The sequence below is a fragment of the Pleurodeles waltl genome, chromosome 3_1 (genome assembly GCF_031143425.1).
Source record: "Pleurodeles waltl isolate 20211129_DDA chromosome 3_1, aPleWal1.hap1.20221129, whole genome shotgun sequence".
Taxonomy (NCBI): Eukaryota; Metazoa; Chordata; class Amphibia; order Caudata; family Salamandridae; genus Pleurodeles; species Pleurodeles waltl.
In genome coordinates, this window is record NC_090440.1 from 45,823,990 (window position 1) to 45,847,518 (window position 23,529).

The window sequence follows — 23,529 nt, forward strand, 5'->3', positions numbered from 1 at the left end:
CAGCCAGCCAAGCTTTGAAACCAACACATATTTATGCTTCATGAGTCCTTCAATTTCAGTCAAAACTCAAAGGTCACAGTGAAGAGAGAAACTTTACGACTACCAGTGCATTGTGGCACGTTACAAGTCACTCATCAGGTAGATGCTTACCTGTGCTGAGCTTCAAGTTTCTGCTCTAATTTCTGCTGACACAGTACAGCATGCTTCCTCTTCAGAGCTTGCTCGAAGCCTGGCTTGGCTTGTAGAGCGTGATCATAGCACAAAACAGAGTGGTTGTACTCGCCGAGCATCTAGAAAACCAAAAAGGGGAAAGTGAGACAAGCCAATGGTGAGCTAAAGTGAGCCTTCTATGCCATTAGGATACGGCAAAAGGCGGTTTTTTGTATAAGAATCTGTTAAATATTAAAGCAATCAGTGTACTCAAGACAAGATATAAGGGCTAGTTGCAATGAACAGCCACCTATTGCTACAATGTACCCAAATTCAGCTCGTAACAACATCTCAGAAAAGCAAGTTACAATTTAAATCGAATCTGCTCGCTATTGTGACTTTAACCACATGAGCAGCAGACATGCAGTGCTCAGCCTGCAAGCAATTTTTAAAATTCATATTAGCACATCTTTCAAGCAGCCTGAAAACCATACAATGGCTATCCCCTGCACACTTTAAAAATCATACTTGCAAACTGTTACGAAGGGGTTCCCCAAACCCGCAAACCGCAGTCTGTTATCTTTATCCGTGAAAAGGTTAGAGAGTTACAAATTCATTCAATGAGATCAGGAAAAAACCTAGAAAGATACTGTGGCCCAGTGGATGCATCTCAAGATGGGCTTCCAATAAAGGGGCTAAACTAACCTCCCCTCGACTCCTGGTCCAGACTGACAATATTCAGCACTGCACAGTGATAGTGCAATGATTAAATATTCCTACAGTCAGCAGTCATTTTTTCAAAAGCTTCTATCATAGGGTACTTTGCTCTAAGGAACTGTCCATGAGTTATTTTATTATTATAGAGCAAACAGCACCGTTGACTTTTTATAGCCAATTTTTAACGTATTACAATACAGATATGTAGAATAACTTCCACACTGATCTTTTAAAAGCAGTATTCTAAACAGTTTCAAGGCAAGCATTCTTTCAACGGGTGAAAAGCTAAGAACTAATAAATGTTTTTCAAAAATGTGTGCTGACGTTGTACACAAATCTCACAGGTAGAAGTATTAAGCTTCTGAGCTAAGGACCTCAGTGCTTTAAGTGCTTGCAGCAGAGGTGTGGTGGCTGGAAGGAGAGGATGTGCGATTGTAATCTGTCTTTTCAACAAACACACATTCCACTTTGGCAGAACTAGACTCTCATCTATCTAAAAACATAAGTTGTATTGAGCTGGTAGATAAAAACAAGTACACGGAGGCTAAGAGGGAACATGACATTAAAGTCAATTTAGTAACTTGTGACTGCCTAAGTGCATTTAAATATGAAAACAACATTTTCTCGCTGGCACACTCCTCTAATGCAAAACATTTTCGTAGAGAGACAATGTCCAACTATTTTTTGTATTATTCTTGTCCTTTTTGAGTAACTTGTGCAGTTCAGCATTAGGACCACAAACATTTGGTAATTGTGCTTACAAGTAAGTAGACTCCCACACGGAGAAACTATCAGGAATTATATGTTACAGAGAAAAGTGCAATTGCTGATGAAATGTAGAAAGGTACCGGAAAGGACATGGGTTACCTTTCTAGGCAGCGAGACCCAAGTAGTCTACCAGTGCTTAGTGCAAAAACAAAATCTCTCTGTCCCTCATGCACAAGCTTCGCTATTTGTAGGTCTCTTGAGTTAGTAGGGGAGGATTTTTACACCTATCTAACTTCTGTGCAGGTCTCTGTTTATAATTACATCTGTTGATGTGTTGTGGGGACGATAATCAAAGGGGGACTTAGGAAGCAACCAAGGGAACACTTGACAAATAAATGGAGTTTACAGTACAATGAATAAGTGGAAGAAGGGGGTGCACCCATGCCTTTTTCACAGGGTAGGAATTTTTCTAAAGGAGGGCCAATTAAGCTATGGGGCACCTTGGTTATGACAAACCCATGACTTACGGTCTTGGAGGGGTTTCTGAAGACAGATCTCCTTTAAGCTCGAGGTGCACTCTGGAAGTAGAACAATTTAGTTCATTGACTTAAAAAACAAAACCCAACTCCTAGCCCTGAGCACTATGGATCAGATTAGCTAGTTCCATTGCTATCCAGTTACGTACCTGTAAATTGGGGAGATAAGAATCCCCCAGACACGCTACGCAAGCTATAATATAGTTATTAAATATTTGCTCCGGCCATTGACAAGAAAAACAGTTAGCACTGGTCTTAAATTTTGATGAAGTCTCACTCACTGCATAGATGTTCCCCAGTGTGTAGTGACTGGACAAAAAGTCACCAGACACGTCCAGGGCAGCATGCACCAGGATTGCCGCATCTGCCGAAAAGTGAGCTCGGTGCAAAATATTTGCCAGGTTGATTAATGCAACATCTTTACTGTGCCTTGTAAGAGGAAAAGAAAGATAGGATTACAGATATGCTGCAAGTTCACAGACAGAGACGAGTCTGTAAACGTCAGACTAAGAAGGGAGCATATATTTAACTCATATTTATATCCTTCATTCATAACACTGTCCTGAACTCCTACTGACTTCAAATGTCAAACCTACATAGATTCATCCCCAACCACTCCCAAGTATTGCTTAACATCAAGAACATTAACACGTTAATTAAATGTACATTCCTCTCAAGCAACAATCAGAAACATTTTTGTGCACACAAATTCAAGATAGGTGCACAAAAGCAAAGACATCTGCAAAGGCAAATTAAGCAAAATAGTGAATCTTTATCAATTGCAGATTTAGAATTGGGACAAGTTTGTCAGTCTTACAGGAAAGTCCCAACATAAACTTATACAGCTGTAGTTATTCGTACACCTCTTCCTGGTAGATTATCAGTCTGAAAAAGCTTGCAAAATTACTCCTCTTTAGGACTCAGTGTGTGAATTTTAGTTTGAAACATGGTAGGGCCCATTCTCATATTTAATGTAGTTGTATTGGACAAGGGGAAAAAAACTGGTGCAAACGAACATTTAGAACACGTTACGGCATGGAAATATTTCCTCCTAGGTTGAAATACAAGATTTGATACATGATAAAAAAAGAAATGAAATATATATTTAAAAAATGGTGAATAATCAGTAAATAAAATCAATGTAAAAATAAATGTTCCACATGTCGTAACTGTTTTTCAGACAGATCATAGTGAATTAAGTTCATAACTGAAGACATTCAGATCAAGTGGGATGTTGTGTTTTGTTGAAGTTCTTGATTTAAACAGGTCTTCAAGAATCAGCTCATTCCCGAGAACCACACAAGCAGTAGGCGACCCCTCCTCCCATTGCAGGAATAGTCTTTTATCCACTTTGGATACAGATGGTTCTGCATTCAGTGGTGTGAGTCTTCAGCAGAGTTACTCATTTTTCCCAGCCAGATGTAGAATTGTGGACTGTACACCTAGAACTAGAACGGACGTTGGTGCTGCACAATAACCTGAGCCAAGGGCCTCATGCAGATGTTGAACCACAACAGCGAGTCTAAAAGGGATACAGATTTTGCTGATGGAGACAAATTCTGATATTAGCTCAGGTAAGAGAGGAAAAATCACCACCACTATATGGCAGTGACTGATCCCCTGTCCCCCATCTAATGGTATCTTGCAATAATCCCAAAATATATGCTTACTTTTTGGCATACAAATAGTATCTCACCATCTGACCCAATTTTCTATTATTCTTGTCCAGGATTTTGAGCACCGTGACTCAACCTACTGCACTCTAATCTTAGTCCACACTTTTCAGTTTAGATGTGACAGAGGTTTGAGCGCTCGTTTTGTTTTATTAACAATCACATGCTGCCAAACTGATCCTCTCTTTGGTACACCAAAGCCATTATGTGAAAGTTTAACAGATTAGAGAAAAAGACCAGAAACACAATTAATCAGAACAGTATTTACATTGAATACCTTGCTGAGATTTCACTTCTATCACAGCATTAATGGCTTACCCGAATTCACAGATTATTTCAAACATGACCACAATCTCTGTCAGAAATGAGCAGTTCATGCTCACACATTTTACTATAAATTCTCTCTCAAGCGCAGTATATTTTATTTTGTGTCCCGTCTCTGCAGTATCTCATGTTGTACTCCCTTCTCAGCATTTGGAACCTGTGTTCAATGTTGGTTTCGGGTCTCTGCAATAAATTACACTCACCACCTTCCTTTTCAATGTTTCTTCTCAATAAACAGCTGATCTCTCTCTCTTTCTAGGTAAAACAGGCATTTCACCATTATATTTCATGTTTACCCGTCCCAAAAATTAGCTCCTCTCGCTTCATATGCTCTTTAAGGTGGTCCTCACGCAGAAGCTTTAGGAGACACCTTACTCCTTATATGGCTCTCCTAACAGACTCTTTAGGAGGGTTTACATCTCAGTCAACCTTACTAGATTTTCACTATGTGGCCACACAAAGCATTTACTCGTGAAATAGGTTTGGCTATTCTTGGGATAAATGCCCTTACGTTCAAAATAACAGATCAACCCCTCACACATAAGACAGGCACAAAGACAATATTTAGAAATATATACCTAGAAGAGAAATGCAGCGCGCGTATGGCACATTCCACCACATGATATGGCTCATTCTTGATTCTCCAATAGAAGGATGCCATGTCATACAGCACCCACGAGGATGTGTTCTGTGGATACAACAGACATCAGTAAGATACAAGCTCTAGGGGAAATTAAAGTCAATTGCACCAGCTGTGAGATTTGAAATCAACGAAAATCCTTTCACAAGTCAGACATAACACCTTATCTGTAGTATCTGAGAAATGAGTATTGCAACAGTAACTGCAAACATGCTCAGGAAAGGTATGTAATGTATTAATGGGACATCTCTGGCCACAAGGACAAGGCAAACATACATATCTCAATGCTGCTCTGACCATCACCTCAGTCTGGTAAACCCTTCTCCAGTACCCCAGTATTTTGATGGAACTGATATTACATAAAGATGTGTAATTCCAATTACATTGTTTTATAGTTGCTCAAAATACACACTTGGGAACAAAAGACCCCAAGATCCATCTTAGTTTCAGCAGAGTGCAATGGCAATCCAAAGTCACTGTGTCTTTCTTCATCATGGATGGAAAATGACATGTTCACCCCCTAGATATTCTGTTGTAGGGAAATACCCCTCTAGCGAGAGGTTTATTTTATAGGGCTTATCCAAAAACTGGAGAGATCATGTGTCTCTGCCTGAGCCAAACGTTTGTCTGTTTCAATATAATCACTTTTGCTTTGTGAGGGATACTGTTCAAGAAACTCAAGGGCTTAGCATCTGAATCCAAATCAAAGAAATCAAAAAGCCTTGAGAAACATCTGATCTCATCAGGGTCAGAGGTTTTATAAGGCGAGCTAAGGTCACAAATTACAACAAAAGAGCTCAAAGATATCTACAGTGACTGCTGCAGAGACATATTGTCATTCTGTCTGAAGCAAAGAAAATCCTAACATTGTTATTGGGTGTTATAATTATTCTCTTTTGTCACACTCTCTCTTTAATGATCCATGGTAGTCCGCCCAAAGCCATCAGCAATATTTAAAATAATAGGAATCTAGTGTGTACTCAACGTTTAGCAATCCCAATTCTAGCCTTAGTTGAGTAGGTGAATATGGTTTTGGGAGGGAGAACAGAAGCTTAAGGGACATGCCAAAAATCGTATTAAGACCTATTGCAATCTTGCTATTCAAACATAACACACAATATACTACTCAATGTTTAATATTATAGTTTATATACTGGCAGTTACTGGGTTGGTGAAGTTTGTATACAATTTCCTTAATTATACTGTAAAAAGTGGATCCCAATTGCATTGTATTTAAGTGAATTTTAAAGCAACACCCTCTACCCTGCCATACCCCTATATACACATAGGAGTTTAAGGCACTAAAGGTTCCGACATACAGCAACTAGTCTGCAGACAAGCAACCCAGGACCGGTTTCACCCTTACTGAGCCTCTTTGGTCAGGTGTAGCTTGGTTTCAGGGTCACAGTGAGCAAGAGACCCATGTCTGGGCATACTCTTGGATACTTAGGGCGGTATATCAAACACACAAAAGCTGATGGGAGGATACTTGCAATGAGTCTAACCATTGGTAATCGCTCAGGGTAGCATTTCAATCTATTGTTCTTTTGCCCATCATGCCTCCTCAGATTAAAACCAGCCATATGCAAATCAGCCTTGACCCTGCTCCAACAGGAACAGCCCAGCCCAATCTGCAAAGCCAGGTTAGTGCAATATGCCGTTCCATGAAGTCACATTCAAAGAAACAACGAAGTACATCTGGAGGCAAAACAGAGCTATTCCTATGTCTCCAGATTCAGTCTGGTGCCTGAATGATATTCAGGAGGTAAGAACCCGCAGAAGACCATCAGAACTATACCGCAACTGGTTATAAAACTAAGCTCCAAGAAAATTCTGCTGCAGCTGGTCTACCTCCCCTAGAATATCCGGTGTCAATCAATCAATCCAAAAAATTTGCATAGCGCGCTACTCACCCGTGAGGGTCTCAAGGGGCTAGGGGGGGGGGGGGGGGGGGGGGGGGAGGGGATGAGGGGGGGAGAGAGACGATCACTGTTCGAATAGCTATGTGTTGAGGTTTTTTCTGAAGAGCAGGAAGTCTTGGGTCTTGCGGAGGTTGGTGGGGAGGGAGTTCTAGGCCTTTGGGGCGAGATATGAGAAGGATCTGCCTCCTGTGGTCGTGTGTTGGATGCGGGGGACTGTGGCGAATGAGAGGTTGGCTGATCGGAGGTGGCGGGTGGGTGTGTGGAAATTTATTCTATCGCTGAGGTAGCATGGGCCGGTGTTGTGGAGGGATTTCTGTGCGTGGATGAGGATTTTGAAGGTGATCCTTTTGTCTATGCGGAGCCAGTGAACGGATTTGAGGTGTGGTGAGATGTGTTCATGGCAGGGGAGGTCCATGATGAGTTTGAGTGTGGTGCCGGCGTAGAGGGCGTTGCCGTAGTCTAGCCTGCTTTTGATTAGTGTGTGTGTGACGGTCTTTCTGGTCTCTGGGGAATCAATTTGAAGGTGTTTTTCAGCATGCGCAGTGTGTTGAAACAGGAGGAGGTGACGCCGTTGATTTGCTGGGTCATAGAGAGGGAGGGGTCGAGGATGATGCCGAGGTTGCGTGCGTGGTTTGCGGGGGTAGGTGCGGGGTCTAGGGCGGTGGGCCACCAGGAGGTGTCCCATATGGATTTGTGGGAGCCGAAAATGATGATCTCGGTTTTATTGGAGTTGAGGTTGAGGTGTTAGCTGTCATCCAGGCGGAGGTGTCCAGGAGGGCAGCGTGGAGTTTGGTTTTGGCGGTAGTAGGGTTGCGGGTGAGGGAGAAGATGAGTTGGGTGTCCTCTGCGTAGGAGAGGATGGTGATACCGTGTGGTTGGAGGACATTGGCTAGTGGGATCATGTAAATGTTGAAGAGTGTGGGGCTGAGGGAGGATCCTTGGGGAATCCGCAGATGATTTTGGTGGCAGTGGATTGGAAGGGTGGGAGGTGGACTTTTTGGGGTCTATCGGTGAGGAAGGAGGAGATCCAGTCTAGGGCTTTGTGTTGAATCCCATAGTTGTGGAGGCGTGTATGGAGTGTTTGGTGGCAGACAGTGTCAAAGGCTGCGGAGAGGTCCAGGAGAATGAGTGCGACGGTCTCGCTCCTGTCGACTTTGGTTCTGATGTTGTCAGTGCATGCGATGAGGGCGGTTTCCATGCTATAGTTCTTGCGGAACCCAGATTGGGAGGGGTCGAGTGTGTGGTTTTCCTTGAGGAAGTGGGATAGATGGGTGTTCACTAGTTTCTCAGCGACCTTGGTAGGGAAAGGGAGGAGGGAGATGGGGCGGTAGTTGAAGAGGTTGTCTGGGTCAGCTTTGTTTTTTGTTTTTTAGCAGTGCAGTGACTTCCGCGTGCTTCCAGGGGTCTGGGAAGGTGGCGGTGTCGAATGAGCTGTTGATTATGTCTCGGAGTTTGGGGGCGATGGTTGGGCTGGCTTTGTTGTAGATCCGATATCAACACAAATCACACAATGGAGAATGGCACAACATTCCTTCTTGTAAACTGTGATACAGGTAAAACAGGGCTATATGTGGTTGTTGCTTCCTACAAATGTGGAAAAATATGGTTCTCAGAAAATAAATACCACAGATAAAGTAACGTGTTTCTCAAGTCCAACATCACAATTATATCACAAATCAAGGTGAATCTGGGACTGTTGGCCGTCTCCATGTATTCTCATCATCTGTGCCAAACTCAGCACTGAACAGCGCTGAACACACTCTGTGGTCTTCACATGGTGTCTCTCAAAATGCTAAGGAGTAACATTCATTGAGTCAAATAGACCACTGCAGAGTCTTTCGCAGAGGGGTTACATCTTCCTTTGAATTGTTGAAATGGCCATTCAATGAATTAACAGTTTCCCTATTAAGCCCAAATCACGAACCTCATCAAATTAGATGTGGTTATTCTGGTGAAAATTTCACATGCATCTTGCAATGTCAGCAAACAGAAGGCATTCAAAAGACTAATCACATGCATGCCCACTCTAGAGATCAGATACAGCCTTTCCTAAAACAACGTGCAAGAGAATTGGAAAGACAGTAAAAGATTCACTGAATTCTCTGTTGGAGATGCTTTATTAGATCAAAGGTTCTGATTGGGGTCTTGTTTTAACATAAAAGATTTGGCTTCGAGGCCTTTATTTGTAAATGCGTCGATTGTCAGAGTGAGGGAATCGTCTTGAAGCCAGATAGTTGAAAACTGGATTTTAGACTTTCAGGCTCTAAAAGGAAATGTCATGAACACACAATTAACCTTTCAGGAAAGAAAGGCCAATGTATAGTCAGCATTCAATAAATGATAAGTTTAGTACAGTTTATTTGCCCCCTCTCTTCGCCTCTTATTATTTAACACAAGAGCTTTTCTGAATTATTTATCTGTAGACTGTGGATAGTTATTAGAAAAACTAACTACAGAACTAACGCTTGTACAATGCTGTATAAAGTATATTTTGTTACTCTACCTAAAAGTACTAAGGGTTTGGAGTGAGACGCAGCACAACGTACCTTTAGCAGAGCTTCTTGTATCCGATGACCAATTTCGTCTATGTTTTTTCCTAATTGCCTAGATAAGGAGCTGATGATTGGATCTTCTTTCGGTAACAAGGGTGATGAGAGATTTACCCGCTCTTGTATACCCTAGGGGAATATAGCAACAATTTTACATTGGCAAACCAGCAATAACCTTTAATCTTAAAGTAATATTTTAAGAAGAAAAAAAAAAAAACACATTTACTAGAGCTGCACAACTTAGCAGCAACACTGGGCTTACATAGTACAAGACCCAGTTAAGCAGCACATTGTTTATGTCTTTAGAACTCACACTTTCAACCGTGAGACACTGAGTGCAAGTTCCAAAGTCCTAAATTGGGAGTAAAATCACACACACCTGTTTTCTTGCAAAACATATTAGTGTTGCTAGTCATAGCCTAAGGACTGCCATGCCCAGTCAATTTCCATACCCTATATATCATCCTCACAGAAAAGGTATTTTCAAAGTAATCTGACTGTTCTCATGAACTAAAGCTTGTTCTATTTATTAACTATAACGAATAGGGTTATTGAAGACATTAAAAGAAAACAACGCAACACACACTGGTTGGGTAAGTCAGACCATCCAACAGGAAGGGAAGGACCCTGCAGGATGCTTGCACAGCAGCAAGAAAGGAGGCAGCTTAACAATGGTCGGAACGGAAAGAGGATCACACTGTGTAGCTGCCGGGTCACAAACCGCACGCCGGCTGTTGCGACATGTTGGTTAGGAAAAGAACAGCATCTATGATTGAAAAGGCCACAATAGGCATATCTAAACCCTAACACAAGAAATCAGACCAGCTACAGAAACATTGGGCCATATTACAGCTAGTGCAAAATAATCTTTAACCAAACGTATACTGGATGAACAACACCTTTCAAAACTTAAAATCACAATGTTAAGAGCGCAAAGCATGGCAGTGTATTGTGAAGAATACAAAAGAATGATGCCCTCTAAGAAAGTAGGAGGGGCGTGCAAAACTCACCCGCAAGTGCTGAAATGCATGGATGCTGTATGGAAGCTCTACGATGCTTGTGCAGTCTGGTTTCACTAGGTCTGGTGGCAGAGGAGTCCGGGTGTCCACGTAATCTTCAGGGCTGGGACACAGGAAAAACATTGTCACATTAAAACACATTGGAGAAGCCAACATATGTATTACTAAAGGGTCAGAACTACTTTTAAATGTCTTAAGACTACAATGGACATGCAGATGGGTGTACAAAGAATTCCTATTTGGGTTGGTGCATACATTAGACAATGAAATGCAGCCAATTTATTCACAACTCAGCCGTAATGGGAAATGAAAAGAACGGTTAGCCAACTTATGTTATTTTTGTATTCTTAAACTATTCTGCAGAGGTTCAAGAATACAAAACTACAAGCACACATTCACCTAAAATGCACAGTCTTGTACAGTTTTCCTGGCCATTTAACATTTTCAAGTCAAGTAATCTTTATTCAGACAAATTTGGCTATAAAAGACAAACATAATAAAAACGTCCAATTAAAACATACAAAAGTTCATAAAAGCGAAGTAAAATCGATACAGTACATTATTAACCAATCTGATTCAAGTGGTATACCAATTTTGTTGCAAAAACTCCAAAAATCAAAATCAAGCAGACATACATCCTGTAAACGTTACATTAAAAGCATTTTGGGTGTAACATTTTGGAGGAGCAAACATACCCAAGGGTCTAATCTTCCATAGATTTTCTACATCTAACCGCAGCTTTAAGAAACAAACTGACCCTTAAACAAACCATGGTTGTTTGGGAGCTGGAGATGAAATAACACTTCTCTACATTTACGGTGCCCTAAAGAAATTAATAAAGGTTTGAGAAAATCATGAAACAAAGGATTGTAAAATCGAAACAATGCTTGGTCCACCAAAGCGTCACAGGGAAAAACTGGGCAGGACCACCCAAAATGCTACAATTTTCTCAAAAGCACAAAGGTCGGCAAACCGTTCCTGCCCTGAAATGGAAGAGGAGAGACTTCTCTCAGTGCATTAACAATTTATTTACCATATAAAACTTTCCAAATTAATAGTCTGTAGGTCATCTACATCATGAAAAAAATGCTGTCTTACTCTTCACATGGGCTTACTGGATAGTAAAGGAGGAAATGAAGTGTGACTGGAACAATTAGTATTCATGTACAAATATTAGACTTCTGTGGTATCAATCAAGAACCACATTATTCTCCAACACAGAATGACAGATATATGTTGCGATTGTATTGTACGTGTTACCTGATATCCTTGCTCTCCAGGGAGATATAGGTTCCATCATAGAGATCCAGGTCCCCAAGTGGGACTTTAGCCTTGATACAATCTGGGTCATCCTTGTAATGCCTCTGCTCCAGACCAGTGTCTCGGTCTTCATTTTCCTCTATGTGTATCTTTTGGGCTACCAGCTGCTTCTACAAGAACATCAGACACATAGCAGACATGGAAGACATGAAGAATATGCAGCTGTACTAGTGACACAATCATGTTGATCATCATGAAATGAGTTGCTGGAGAGAACTAAATTACATTATATTGAAGGAAGCAGGTAAACCTACTTTTAGCCAATTGCTTTACTTCTGTCAAACCTGGAACGTTTTAGAAACAGTTGCCCAGTCATACATGAAAAACAATATACAAGTAATACAGAAAATAATGTAATGTATGGATTCAACCGTGGGTTTACTGTGTGTTTCCATCACTTATTATGGAAGATGGCTAAGAATCTTTCAAGGCAAAACATCAACATGGGAACCAACTCATTCATAGTAAGACACTGGGGGCATAAATGGGGACTGCTGTGGTAGAATGCTTAGGGACCATTTATGTATGTTTCCACAGACTAACAACATGAACATGAATAGCCACAGTGTAAGACAAAACTGGGCTTTAAAACACTGAAATGTTATCAATCAAGAAATACTTTCTTAATTTATGAATTCACCTATCTTTTGATGTGCAGTACAACATTTTCGCAGCAGATGAGCCAAAGTCTTATCTAGAAAAATCCAGAAACATGCACTTATTCTTGTGTGGCATTGGATCGTGGAGTACACCCTTCCAGCACGGAACAATGAACTCAAATATATGGGATAGACAAGTGGTATTGAAATATGCAGCTTTAAAAAAAAAAAAATGTTCACGTGCATGTTGCCTCCAAAGAATGAGTTACTTACCTTTGGTAACCTCTTTTCTAGTGAGATTTTATCCACCCACAGGTTCCTCACTTTCCGAATACCTTGAGGCATCAGACTGGATCTGGAAACCCTTGCAAATCAATGTCCCCCGTCGCCGACAGGTGGTGTCAGGATACATCATGGCTCCACTTACAACTCAGTTTTACGCGGTTGTGACATCAGACTCTGCATATTTACATCAGCTGCTCGCATTGGTGTCAGTTTCTTTCTGTACTTTGTCCGTACTAACAGATGTGGAGGGTTAAGAAAACCTAATATTAATAGATTTTTGTGTGTACAGATGTCTAGTAATAAGATTGTTTTATTAACAAATTGCCATGAGACCACAAAATAGAATGAAGAGGTGGTACGGCAGATGAGGAATGTCTGGTTAGACTGAGTCTCTTCCAGACAACACATTTCAGTGCTTAATTTACAAAAGAAATCCGTGCGCAAAGCTCTGTTTGGAATCTCATGCAGCGCCAAATACCAAGGCTGGTAGTCTTAAAACCAGCTTGTGCATCGTCAATTAACTACAAAACAATTCCATTCCCTTAATCCCACTCCTGCAGGTCCCTGCTTTCTCATTTTGTGATGGCTCTGGCAAATTTTTCTGGATCTGGGTTTTCTCACTCTTTCGCTCGGTAAATACTCAATGCGAAAAAATTAATTGTCGGTCCACAAAAATAAGTGTCAGTGTCCCCCACTGGCAAACACCGCCTCAAACTAAGCACTGCGTTACTGAAGGTAAGCAACTTGTTCTCCTGATAGACACCACAGATCCCTCACCTTTTGAATAGATACCAGAGAAGGACCTCCCATGATGTTGGTGTGTGGAATGGTTCAAACTAGATAATCCTGTAGAAAAGACTGAACAAAATGCTCCCCCACCCCAACTTAGTTAACTGGTAAATAATGTTTGATGAATGTATGCAAGGATGCCCAGGTCGCACCCTTACAAATATCCAAAACTGGTACACCCTGAGCCAATGCTGTAGTGGCAGCTTTGGCCTAGTAGAGAGTGTGCACTCAACCCTTCCAGAGGTTGTTTCTGGCCTAGTCCATAACAGATCTTAATATACAAGACAATCTACCTAGATATAGCTCTCTTTTGCACCAACTTATCCTCGTTAACTCTAGGAAAAATGACAAATTGCTCATCCTGTTAAATTCCTTAGTTCGCCCCAGAAAAAAAACGAGAGCTCACTATGGATCTAGATGATGTAATCGCTTTTCCTCTTTTGCGGGATGAAGCGGTGCATAAAAAGATGACAAAGGGGTGCATTTTCTTACATGAACAGATGAAACCTCTAACTTATCAGAAAGGATGCACTGATGAAAAAGCCTGATGCTCACTTAATTGCCTAGCAGATGTAATAGCTATAAGGAACACAATTTTCAGTGTCAACATGTAAAGAAATGGCTCCCTGTTGCAGTTACCCCCCACTTTTTGCCTGATACTGACTTGACTGAGAAGTGTGCTGGGACCCTGCTAACCAGGCCCCAGCACCAGTGTTCTTTCACCTAAAATGTACCATTGTTTCCACAATTGGCACAACCCTGGCACCTAGGTAAGTCCCTTGTAACTGGTACCCCTGGTACCAAGGGCCCTGATGCCAGGGAAGGTCTCTAAGGGCTGCAGCATGTCTTATGCCACCCTAGGGACCCCTCACTCAGCACAGACACACTGCTTGCCAGCTTGTGTGTGCTGATGGGGAGAAAATGACTAAGTCGACATGGCACTCCCCTCAGGGTGCCATGCCAACCTCACACTGCCTGTGGCATAGGTAAGTCACCCCTCTAGTAGGCCTTACAGCCCTAAGGCGGGGTGCACTATACCACAGGTGAGGGCATATGTGCATGAGCACTATGCCCCTACAGTGTCTAAGCAAAACCTTAGACATTGTAAGTGCAGGGTAGCCATAAGAGTATATGGGCTGGGAGTCTGTCAAAAACGAACTCCACAGCTCCATAATGGCTACACTGAATACTGGGAAGTTTAGTATCAAACTTCTCAGAATAATAAACCCACACTGATGCCAGTGTTGGATTTATTAAAAAATGCACACAGAGGGCATCTTAGAGATACCCCCTGTATTTTACCCAATTGTTCAGTGCAGGACTGACTGGTCTGTGCCAGCCTGCTGCTGAGAGACGAGTGTCTGACCTCATGCGGTGAGAGCCTTTGTGCCCTCTGAGGACAGAAACAAAGCCTGCTCTGGGTGGAGGTGCTTCACACCTCCCCCCTGCAGGAACTGTAACACCTAGCAGTGAGCTTCAAAGGCTCAAGCTTCGTGTTACAATGCCCCAGGGCACTCCAGCTAGTGGAGATGCCCGCCCCCTGGACCCAGCCCCCACTTTTGGCGGCAAGTCCAGGAGAGATAATGAGAAAAACAAGGAGGAGTCACTGGCCAGTCAGGACAGCCCCTAAGGTGTCCTGAGCTGAGGTGACTCTGACTTTTAGAAATCCTCCATCTTGTAGAAGGAGGATTCCCCCAATAGGGATAGGAATGTGGCCCCCTCCCCTTGGGAGGAGGCATAAAGAGGGTGTACCCACCCTCAGGGCTAGTAGCCATTGGCTACTAACCCCCCAGACCTAAACACGCCCTTAAATTTAGTATTTAAGGGCTTCCCTGAACCTAAGAATTTAGATTCCTGAAACTACAAGAAGAAGAGGACTGCTGAGCTGAAAAACCCCTGCAAAGGAAGAACAGAAGACACCAACTGCTTTGGCCCCAGTCCTACCGGCCTGTCTCCTGCCTTCCAAAGAAACCTGCTCCAGCGACGCTTTCCAAGGGACCAGCGACCTCTGAATCCTCTGAGGACTGCCCTGCTTCAAGAAAGACAAGAAACTCCTGAGGACAGCGGCACTGCTCCAAAAGAACTGCAACTTTGTTTCAAGGAGCAGATTTAAAGACCCCTGCAACTCCCCGCAAGAAGCGTGAGACTTGCAACACTGCACCCGGCGACCCCGACTCGACTGGTGGAGAACCAACACCTCAGGGAGGACCCTCCGGCGACTCCGAGACCGTGAGTAACCAAGGTTGTCCCCCCTGAGCCCCCACAGCGACGCCTGCAGAGGGAATCCCGAGGCTTCCCCTGACCGAGACTGCCTGAACTCCACTTCCCGACGGCTGGAAAAGACACTGCACCCGCAGCCCCCAGCACCGACAGGAACGGAACTCCTGTGCAGGAGTGACCCCCAGGAGGCCCTCTCCCTTGGCCAGGTGGTGGCTACCCCGAGGAGCCCCCCCCTTGCCTGCCTGCAACGCTGAAGAGATCCCTTGATCTCTCATTGATTTACATTGAAAACCCGACGCTGGTTTCTACACTGCACCCGGCCGCCCCAGTGCCCCTGAGGGTGTACTTTGTGTGTGAACTTGTGTCTCCCCCGGTGCCCTACAAAACCCCCCTGGTCTGCCCTCCGAAGACGCGGGTACTTACCTGCTGGCAGACTGGAACCGGGGCACCCCCTTCTCTCCATTGAAGCCTATGTGTTTTGGGCACCTCTTTGACCTCTGCACCTGACCGGCCCTGAGCTGCTGGTGTGGTAACTTTGGGGTTGCTCTGAACCCCCAACGGTGGGCTACCTTGGACCCAAACCTGAGACTTGTAAGCGATTTACTTACCTGACAAAACTAACAAAAACTTACCTCCACCAGGAACTGTGAAAATTGCACTGTGTCCACTTTTAAAACAGCTTATTGTGTTTTATGTAAAAGGTATACATGCTAATGTAATGATTCAAAGTTCCTAAAGTACTTACCTGCAATACCTTTCAAATTAGATATTACATGTAGAATTTGAACCTGTGGTTCTTAAAATAAACTAAGAAAAGATATTTTTCTATAACAAAACCTATTGGCTGGATTTGTCTCTGAGTGTGTGTTCCTCATTTATTGCCTGTGTGTATGTACAACAAATGCTTAACACTACTCCTTTGATAAGCCTACTGCTCGACCACACTACCACAAAATAGAGCATTAGTATTATCTCTTTTTGCCACTATCTTACCTCTAAGGGGAACCCTTGGACTCTGTGCATACTATTCCTTACTTTGAAATAGTGCATACAGAGCCAACTTCCTACACAACAATATTAAAGAACAACTATGTATAGTCTCAAAAATGCAACTAAGTCAAAACTAAATTTGAATTCCACTGTGGCATTATAAATGGAACAGGAGGAAACATATGGATCACCTCCTTCAAAAAACGTATCTCAACAGGCGATTAAAAAAATTGGCGGTTGATCTGGCAAATGTAAGAAAGTGGAAGTCTTGGGCATGCAGGGACACCCTCGGTCCAAAAGAACTTGGGCCGGGGAAATGGGGGCTCGTGTGCAATGGTGCTGGGAGGCTTCAGGTCGCATTGCTGAAGACTCACAGTTCTCAGTCCCTGCAGAAAGACTGCAGGCTGCGGCTGGAGGCCAGTCTGGCCAAAGCCAAGGATGGGCTCAGCTTCTGAGAGTCTCAGGACTCTCTTGGCACCGTCACCTCCCCCGGACTCAGACTGTAGTGCTCGGGTGAAGTGGTACTTTGAGGCCGGGTCACGGTGGCCAGAGACTCACTCTGGGTCTTGGTGACCTGATTAAGAGGGGAAACGGGTCAGTGGGGCCACTCTCCTGATTGGCCTCATGGATCCCGATCTCCCTCGATGATAGGTCTGCTTGGTGTTCCGGCTGGAGTCCAGATTGGACAACCAACAAGCCTTGATTACTGCAAGGGGTCCCAGACCCCATGTGTAGGGAGCCCTCCAGGAGAGGTCAGCGTCTCTGGACTTCGGTGAAGTGGCAGGGCTGACCTCCTGGGCTCCAGACAATCATCTTCTCTCTCGTTGTTCCCGCAGCGGGCACGATGGCCAACAGAACAGAGTACCGGACTTTGCAAGCAGTGCCTGCAGATACAGGAAAGCAGCTCATCTGCTCCAAGGGAAATCTTTTCTGGTTGCTGAGGTGCTGAGCAGCCCTTCAAGGGTTTGGGGGAGGATATCCAGCTCTTCTTCTTCAGACAGTCAAATCTGAGTTTTTAGGTTCAAGGGGGGCACTTAAATACTCAATTTAAAGGCATTGGAGGGGGGAGTAAAGGATAGTAGCCATTGGACTACTTACCCTTGGGGTCACTACACCTAGATGACTACTTCCTGTGGGGGGTGGACATAACACTGTCCCAGAGTTCCTAATTCCACCACACAAGATGGTGGAATTCTACTCGTGTTCACTTCAGGTTGCCTACCTTAGGAGGGCACTCACCCTGTAAGTGTGACACGCCTCCTGACTAGCTAATTGCCCTGCCTGCCCTGGCGCCAGATGGGCCTCAGGGCAGGAGGGTTGCAAATCCAAAGTCAGGGGAAAGCTGGAGTCACACATCAAAAGCAGCAGGGACTTTAAAGTCCCTGGCCTTTGTGTGCATATTTACTAGCCATCCTGCTGGAGGAGGTGTTAACAACTCCTGCCAGAGCAGGCATTCTTTCTGACCTCAAGAGTGTGGGCTCTCACCTCCAGGGGGGTCCAAAACTCATCTGTAGTGGCAGGCTGGTCAAAACCAGTCAGCCAACACACTAGAGGACTAGTAGGTTCCAGGGGGTACCTCTAAGGTACCATCAAGGTGCATGTATTAATAAATCCAACACTGGCATCAGTGTGGATTTATTAAGATGAGGTGTTCGATACCAAATACCACGGTTTTCCATGAAGCCATCATGTAGCTGGCTCACTCGTGATGATCAGTGTCCAGTACATGCTCTAAGATAGCTGTCCGGTCACTTGCAATATCCAGTAATAGAACTAGACAGCACAGGGGCATATCTGCTCATGCAGACATGCCCTCACTTGTATTATAACTCACCCTGACTTAGGGCTCTTAAGACCTGATGTAGGGGTGACTTACATATAATACATGCAGTGACTTTGACATGGCACACAATGAATGTGCCATGCTGTTTCAGTCAGAGCTTGCAACCCGACATGCAGTCTGTGATGGCAGGCTGTGAGCAATTTGTGTGTTGGTCCCTTGGGGTGGCATAAGATATGCTGCAGTCCTCAGGGACCCTCTGTAGTACCCATGCCCTAGGTACAAGGGGTACCATTTACTAGGGGCTTAAAGTTGGGTGCAAATTGTAAAACAATTAGGCATACTTTGATTTAATGCAAAGAGCACTGGCACTGAGGACTGATTAGCAGGGCTCAGTGCACTGTCAGAGTCGAAAACCAGCATCTAATAGTTTCAAAGGGGGCAAAAAGTGGGGGGACATCTGCAAAGTAGTCCAGTTTCCTATTCCATGACCCTACTCCACCCTGTTTATTGCAATACCAGATGGTGGTCGTATTGTCTGAGAGTACCTGTAGTTCCTCTACCTTTATCCTAAGAAGGAAAGCCTTTAAATCTTGTAAGAACAGCTGCAAACAAAGGCCTAGTAAGAACACCTCTACTGAGGCTACTGTTTTGAACTATAGTGAATGTTTGCGAACATTGTTTATTCACTGGCGGCAGGTGATTTTTCATTTGTGCAGCAAGTTACGTTATGGGGGCAATTCTCTTTACTGGGCCTGTTACAGCCCATATTCATTGAGGTGGCAGCCATTTTGTGGTGCCATTGCGTTCGATCACTCACTCAAGGCAATCGCTTTAGTGTTTGGTGCTCCCATGGCTGTCGATGTGCTCATGGGCATGTTAACGTGCTGAAGCGTGGATCCCAAGTTGGTGAGAACGGCTCTAGTGCAGCGGGCCTTGGCAGGCTAACATTGCATTACTATTTTTATTTATATTGCATGTATGCTGATTTTTAACATGGTTTCTTCTTTGTTTATTCTGCAAAGTTGCAGTCTGAAGGGAATCAGTGCCTTGGTTCTTGGAAGAACTTAAGGGCTTGCAAAGGCAGCGTATACAGGAACGTCGTTGGAAAACTACCACGTAAGATGAAGCAGAAAAATGTGTATGTTGTGCTTATTCTTAAATATAAAAGAAAGATTAGGGAGGCTAAAGCTGCATAATTTTCCCAGAGACCCTATCCTGTTTGAACAGTACATGCTGTAGCAACACCACAGATACATTAAGCGCTAGAAAATGTGCAAGATTTTTGCAAAAAAGGGGGCTGTATTTTTCAAAAACAAAATTATTTACGCAGACTTTCCTGACTACTCCGAGAATGCTAGCAGGCCGAGGACAGGTCTCTGAGCAAGCCAACCTCGGAGGATTATCCAGTTTTTACCCCCGTTACCAGCAGCTAAAATTAAGACTTTATTAGGTGGGTCCATTTCATGTTCCCTTAATAACCCCCATTTTTAGACCTTAGAGAAGTTATACTCCCTAATCTTGGAAGAAGCGATGTACCCCCATGAGTAGAAGGAGGCAGTGATTATCCCTCTGTTAAATATTTATTTTTTTAAACGCTGAATGGAGATCTGGGTGATCTAAACAATCTGAGCCCAATTTCGCTGCTGCCTGTTCTTGCCATGGAGAAGCACATGATCCAGGAACTAGCCCAGTATCTCGTGGACCACGATCTTCTAGACCCTTCACAATGGTTTTAGGAAGATTCATAGCACGAATCAGCAATTATGGCAACCACTGTTTCTATCCGTATGCAAGTTGACCAGGGAGAGGCGGTTATTTTAGTACTATTAGATCTGTCCGCAGCCTTTGAGACCATTTCTTCTTCTGAGCTGGTGCAAAGGCTGAGGTAAGCAGGGCTGATGGATTCGCCCCAGACTCCATTGGAATCCTTCCTGAGGTATAGAACTCTAATAGTCAGCTGGGAGGATTTTACAGCCAATCCTTTTCAGCTCCCTCAGTCCTACTTTATTTAACCTATATGTGACCCCTCTTGAAAAATTGGTGCACTCCTTCAGGTTCCAAGTGTCCTCGTATGCAAATAACACCCAGATCACTGTGTTCATCGGCAATGACTGGAGAGAGTTAGCAGACAGATCCAGAATATGGATGATAGAAGTCAGCAAGCGAATGAAAGATAACTGGCTCAAGATAAAGGGGGGGTGGAGGGGACTGAGATTTTGGTCTTCAGTATGGACAGAGCAATTTGGTCCAGTTGCTGGTGGCCTTATACTTGCGTTAGCAGACCCATTCCGGCCTCTGCAGTCAAAAATTTGGATGTGATCTTTGATGATACACTGACTTTCAACACCCAGATTAATAAGACAGTTAGCTCCTGATTCTGGATTGTTAAGACCCTTAGAAGAAACCTCGCTGTAAGGAAATGCCTCCTTGGCATGGTTAACCCCTGCCTTTTTGCCTTTGCTGATGCTATGTTTCGAATTGAAATTGTGCTGAGGCCTGCTAACCAGGTCCCAGCACCAGTGTTCTTTCCCTAACCTGTACTTTTGATTCCACAATTGGCACCCCCTGGCATCCAGATAAGTCCCTTGTAACTGGTACCCCTGGTACCAAGGGCCCTGATGCCAGGGAAGGTCTCTAAGGGCTGCAGCATATCTTATGCCACCCTGGGGACCCCTCACTCAGCACAGACACACTGCTTGCCAGCTTGTGTGTGCTGGTGAGAACAAAACGAGTAAGTCGACATGGCACTCCCCTCAGGGTGCCATGCCAACCTCACACTGCCTATGCAGTATAGATAAGTCACCCCTGTAGTAGGCCTTACAGCCCTAAGGCAGGGTGCACTATACCATAGGTGAGGGCACCAGTGCATGAGTACTGTGCCCCTACAGTGTCTAAGCCAAACCTTAGACATTGTAAGTGCAGGGTAGCCATAAGAGTATATGGTCTGGGAGTCTGTCAAACACGGACTCCACAGCACCATAATGGCTACACTGAAAACTGGGAAGTTTGGTATCAAACTTCTCAGCACAATAAATGCACACTGATGCCAGTGTACATTTTATTATGAAATACACCCCAGAGGGCACCTTAGAGGTGCCCCCTGAAACCTTGACCGACTATCTGTGTAGGCTGACTGGTTCCAGCAGCCTGCCACAACCGAGACATGTTGCTGGCCCCATGGCGAGAGTGCCTTTGTCACTCTGAGGCCAGTAACAAAGCCAGCACTGAGTGGAGATGCTATCACCTCCCCCAGGCAGGAGCTGTAACACCTGGCGGTGAGCCTCAAAGGCTTACCCCCTTTGTTCCAGCACCGCAGGGCACTCCAGCTAGTGGAGTTGCCCGCCCCCTCCGGCCACGGCCCCACTTTTGGCGGCAAGGCCGGAGGAGATAATGAGAATAACAAGGAGGAGTCACTGGCCAGTCAGGACAGCCCCTAAGGTGTCCTGAGCTGAAGTGACTCTAACTTTTAGAAATCCTCCATCTTGCAGATGGAGGATTCCCCCAATAAGGATAGGAATGTGACCCCCTCCCCTTGGGAGGAGACACAAAGAGGGTGTACCCACCCTCAGGGCTAGTAGCCATTGGCTACTAACCCCCCAGACCTAAACACGCCCTTAAATTTAGTATTTAAGGGCTCCCCTGAACCTAAGAATTTAGATTCCTGAAACTACAAGAAGAAGAGGACTGCTGAGCTGAAAAACCCCGCAGAAGAAGAACAGAAGACACCAACTGCTTTGGCCCAAGTCCTACCGGCCTGTCTCCTGCCTTCCAAAGAAACCTGCTCCAGTGACGCTTTCCAAAGGACCAGCGACCTCTGAATCCTCAGAGGACTGCCCTGCTTCAAGAAAGACAAGAAACTCCCGAGGACAGCGGCCCTGCTCCAAAAAGACTGCAACTTTGTTTCAAAGGAGCAGATTTAAAGACCCCTGCAACTCCCCGCAAGAAGCATGAGACTTGCAACACTGCACCCGGCGACCCGGACTCGACTGGTGGAGAACCAACACCTCAGGGACGACCCTCCGGCGACTCCAAGACCGTGAGTAACCAAAGTTGTCCCCCCTGAGCCCCCACAGCGACGCCTGCAGAGGGAATCCCGAGGCTCCCCCTGACCGCGACTGCCTGACTCTGAAATCCCGACGGCTGGAAAAGACCCTGCACCCGCAGCCCCCAGCACCTGAAGGAACGGAACTTCAGTGCAGGAGTGACCCCCAGGAGGCCCTCTACCTTGCCCAGGTGGTGGCTACCCCGAGGAGCCCCCCCCTTGCCTGCCTGCACCGCTGAAGAGATCCCTTGGTCTCTCATTGAAAACCATTGAAAACCCGACGCATGTTTGCACACTGCACCCGGCCGCCCCCGCGCTGCTGAGGGTGTACTTTCTGTGTGGACTTGTGTCCCCCCCGGTGCCCTACAAAACCCCCCTGGTCTGCCCTCCGAAGACGCGGGTACTTACCTGCTGGCAGACTGGAACCGGGGCACCCCCTTCTCTCCATTGAAGCCTATGCGTTTTGGGCACCACTTTGAACTCTGCACCTGACCGGCCCTGAGCTGCTGGTGTGGTAACTTTGGGGTTGCTCTGAACCCCCAACGGTGGGCTACCTTGGACCCAAAACTGAGACTTGTAAGTGATTTACTTACCTGCTAAAACTAACAATAACTTACCTCCCCCAGGAACTGTGAAAATTGCACTGTGTCCACTTTTAAAACAGCGATTTGTGTTTTATGTGAAAAGTATATATGCTACTGTAATTATTCAAAGTTCCTAAAGTACTTACCTGCAATACCTTTCAAATGAGATATTACATGTAGAATTTGAACCTCTGGTTCTTAAAATAAATTAAGAAAATATATTTTTCTATAACAAAACCTATTGGCTGGATTTGTCTCTGAGTGTGTGTTCATTTATTGCCTGTGTGTATGTACAACAAATGCTTAACACTACTCCTTTGATAAGCCTACTGCTCGACCACACTACCACAAAATAGAGCATTAGTATTATCTCTTTTTGCCACTATCTTACCTCTAAGGGGAACCCTTGGACTCTGTGCATACTATTCCTTACTTTGAAATAGTGCATACAGAGCCAACTTCCTACATTGGTGGATCGCGGTGGGTTACAAGACTTTGCATTTGCTGGACTACTCAGCCAATACCTGATCACACGACAAATTCCAAAAATTGTCATTAGAAATTGATTTTTGCAATTTTAACTATTTTTCTAAATTCTTAAAAGACCTGCTAGGGCCTTGTGTTAGATCCTGTTTAGCATTTCTTTTAGAGTTTAAAAGTTTGTGAAAGTTTGAATTAG

General features: G+C 44.5%; 1 protein-coding gene across 1 annotated transcript in view; it reads right to left on the reverse strand.

The window, feature by feature from the left end:
- TTC17 (tetratricopeptide repeat domain 17) overlaps nt 1–23,529 on the reverse strand; it is a 483,695-nt gene that overhangs the window by 414,873 nt on the left and 45,293 nt on the right. Inside the window, exons 3-8 of the mRNA XM_069221809.1 lie at nt 11,499–11,668; nt 10,230–10,341; nt 9,217–9,348; nt 4,687–4,796; nt 2,393–2,540; nt 151–290 (exon numbers count right to left, since the gene is read on the reverse strand). Of these exons, the coding sequence (XP_069077910.1) occupies nt 151–290; nt 2,393–2,540; nt 4,687–4,796; nt 9,217–9,348; nt 10,230–10,341; nt 11,499–11,668 (812 nt within the window). The remainder of the gene's footprint in view (nt 1–150; nt 291–2,392; nt 2,541–4,686; nt 4,797–9,216; nt 9,349–10,229; nt 10,342–11,498; nt 11,669–23,529) is intronic.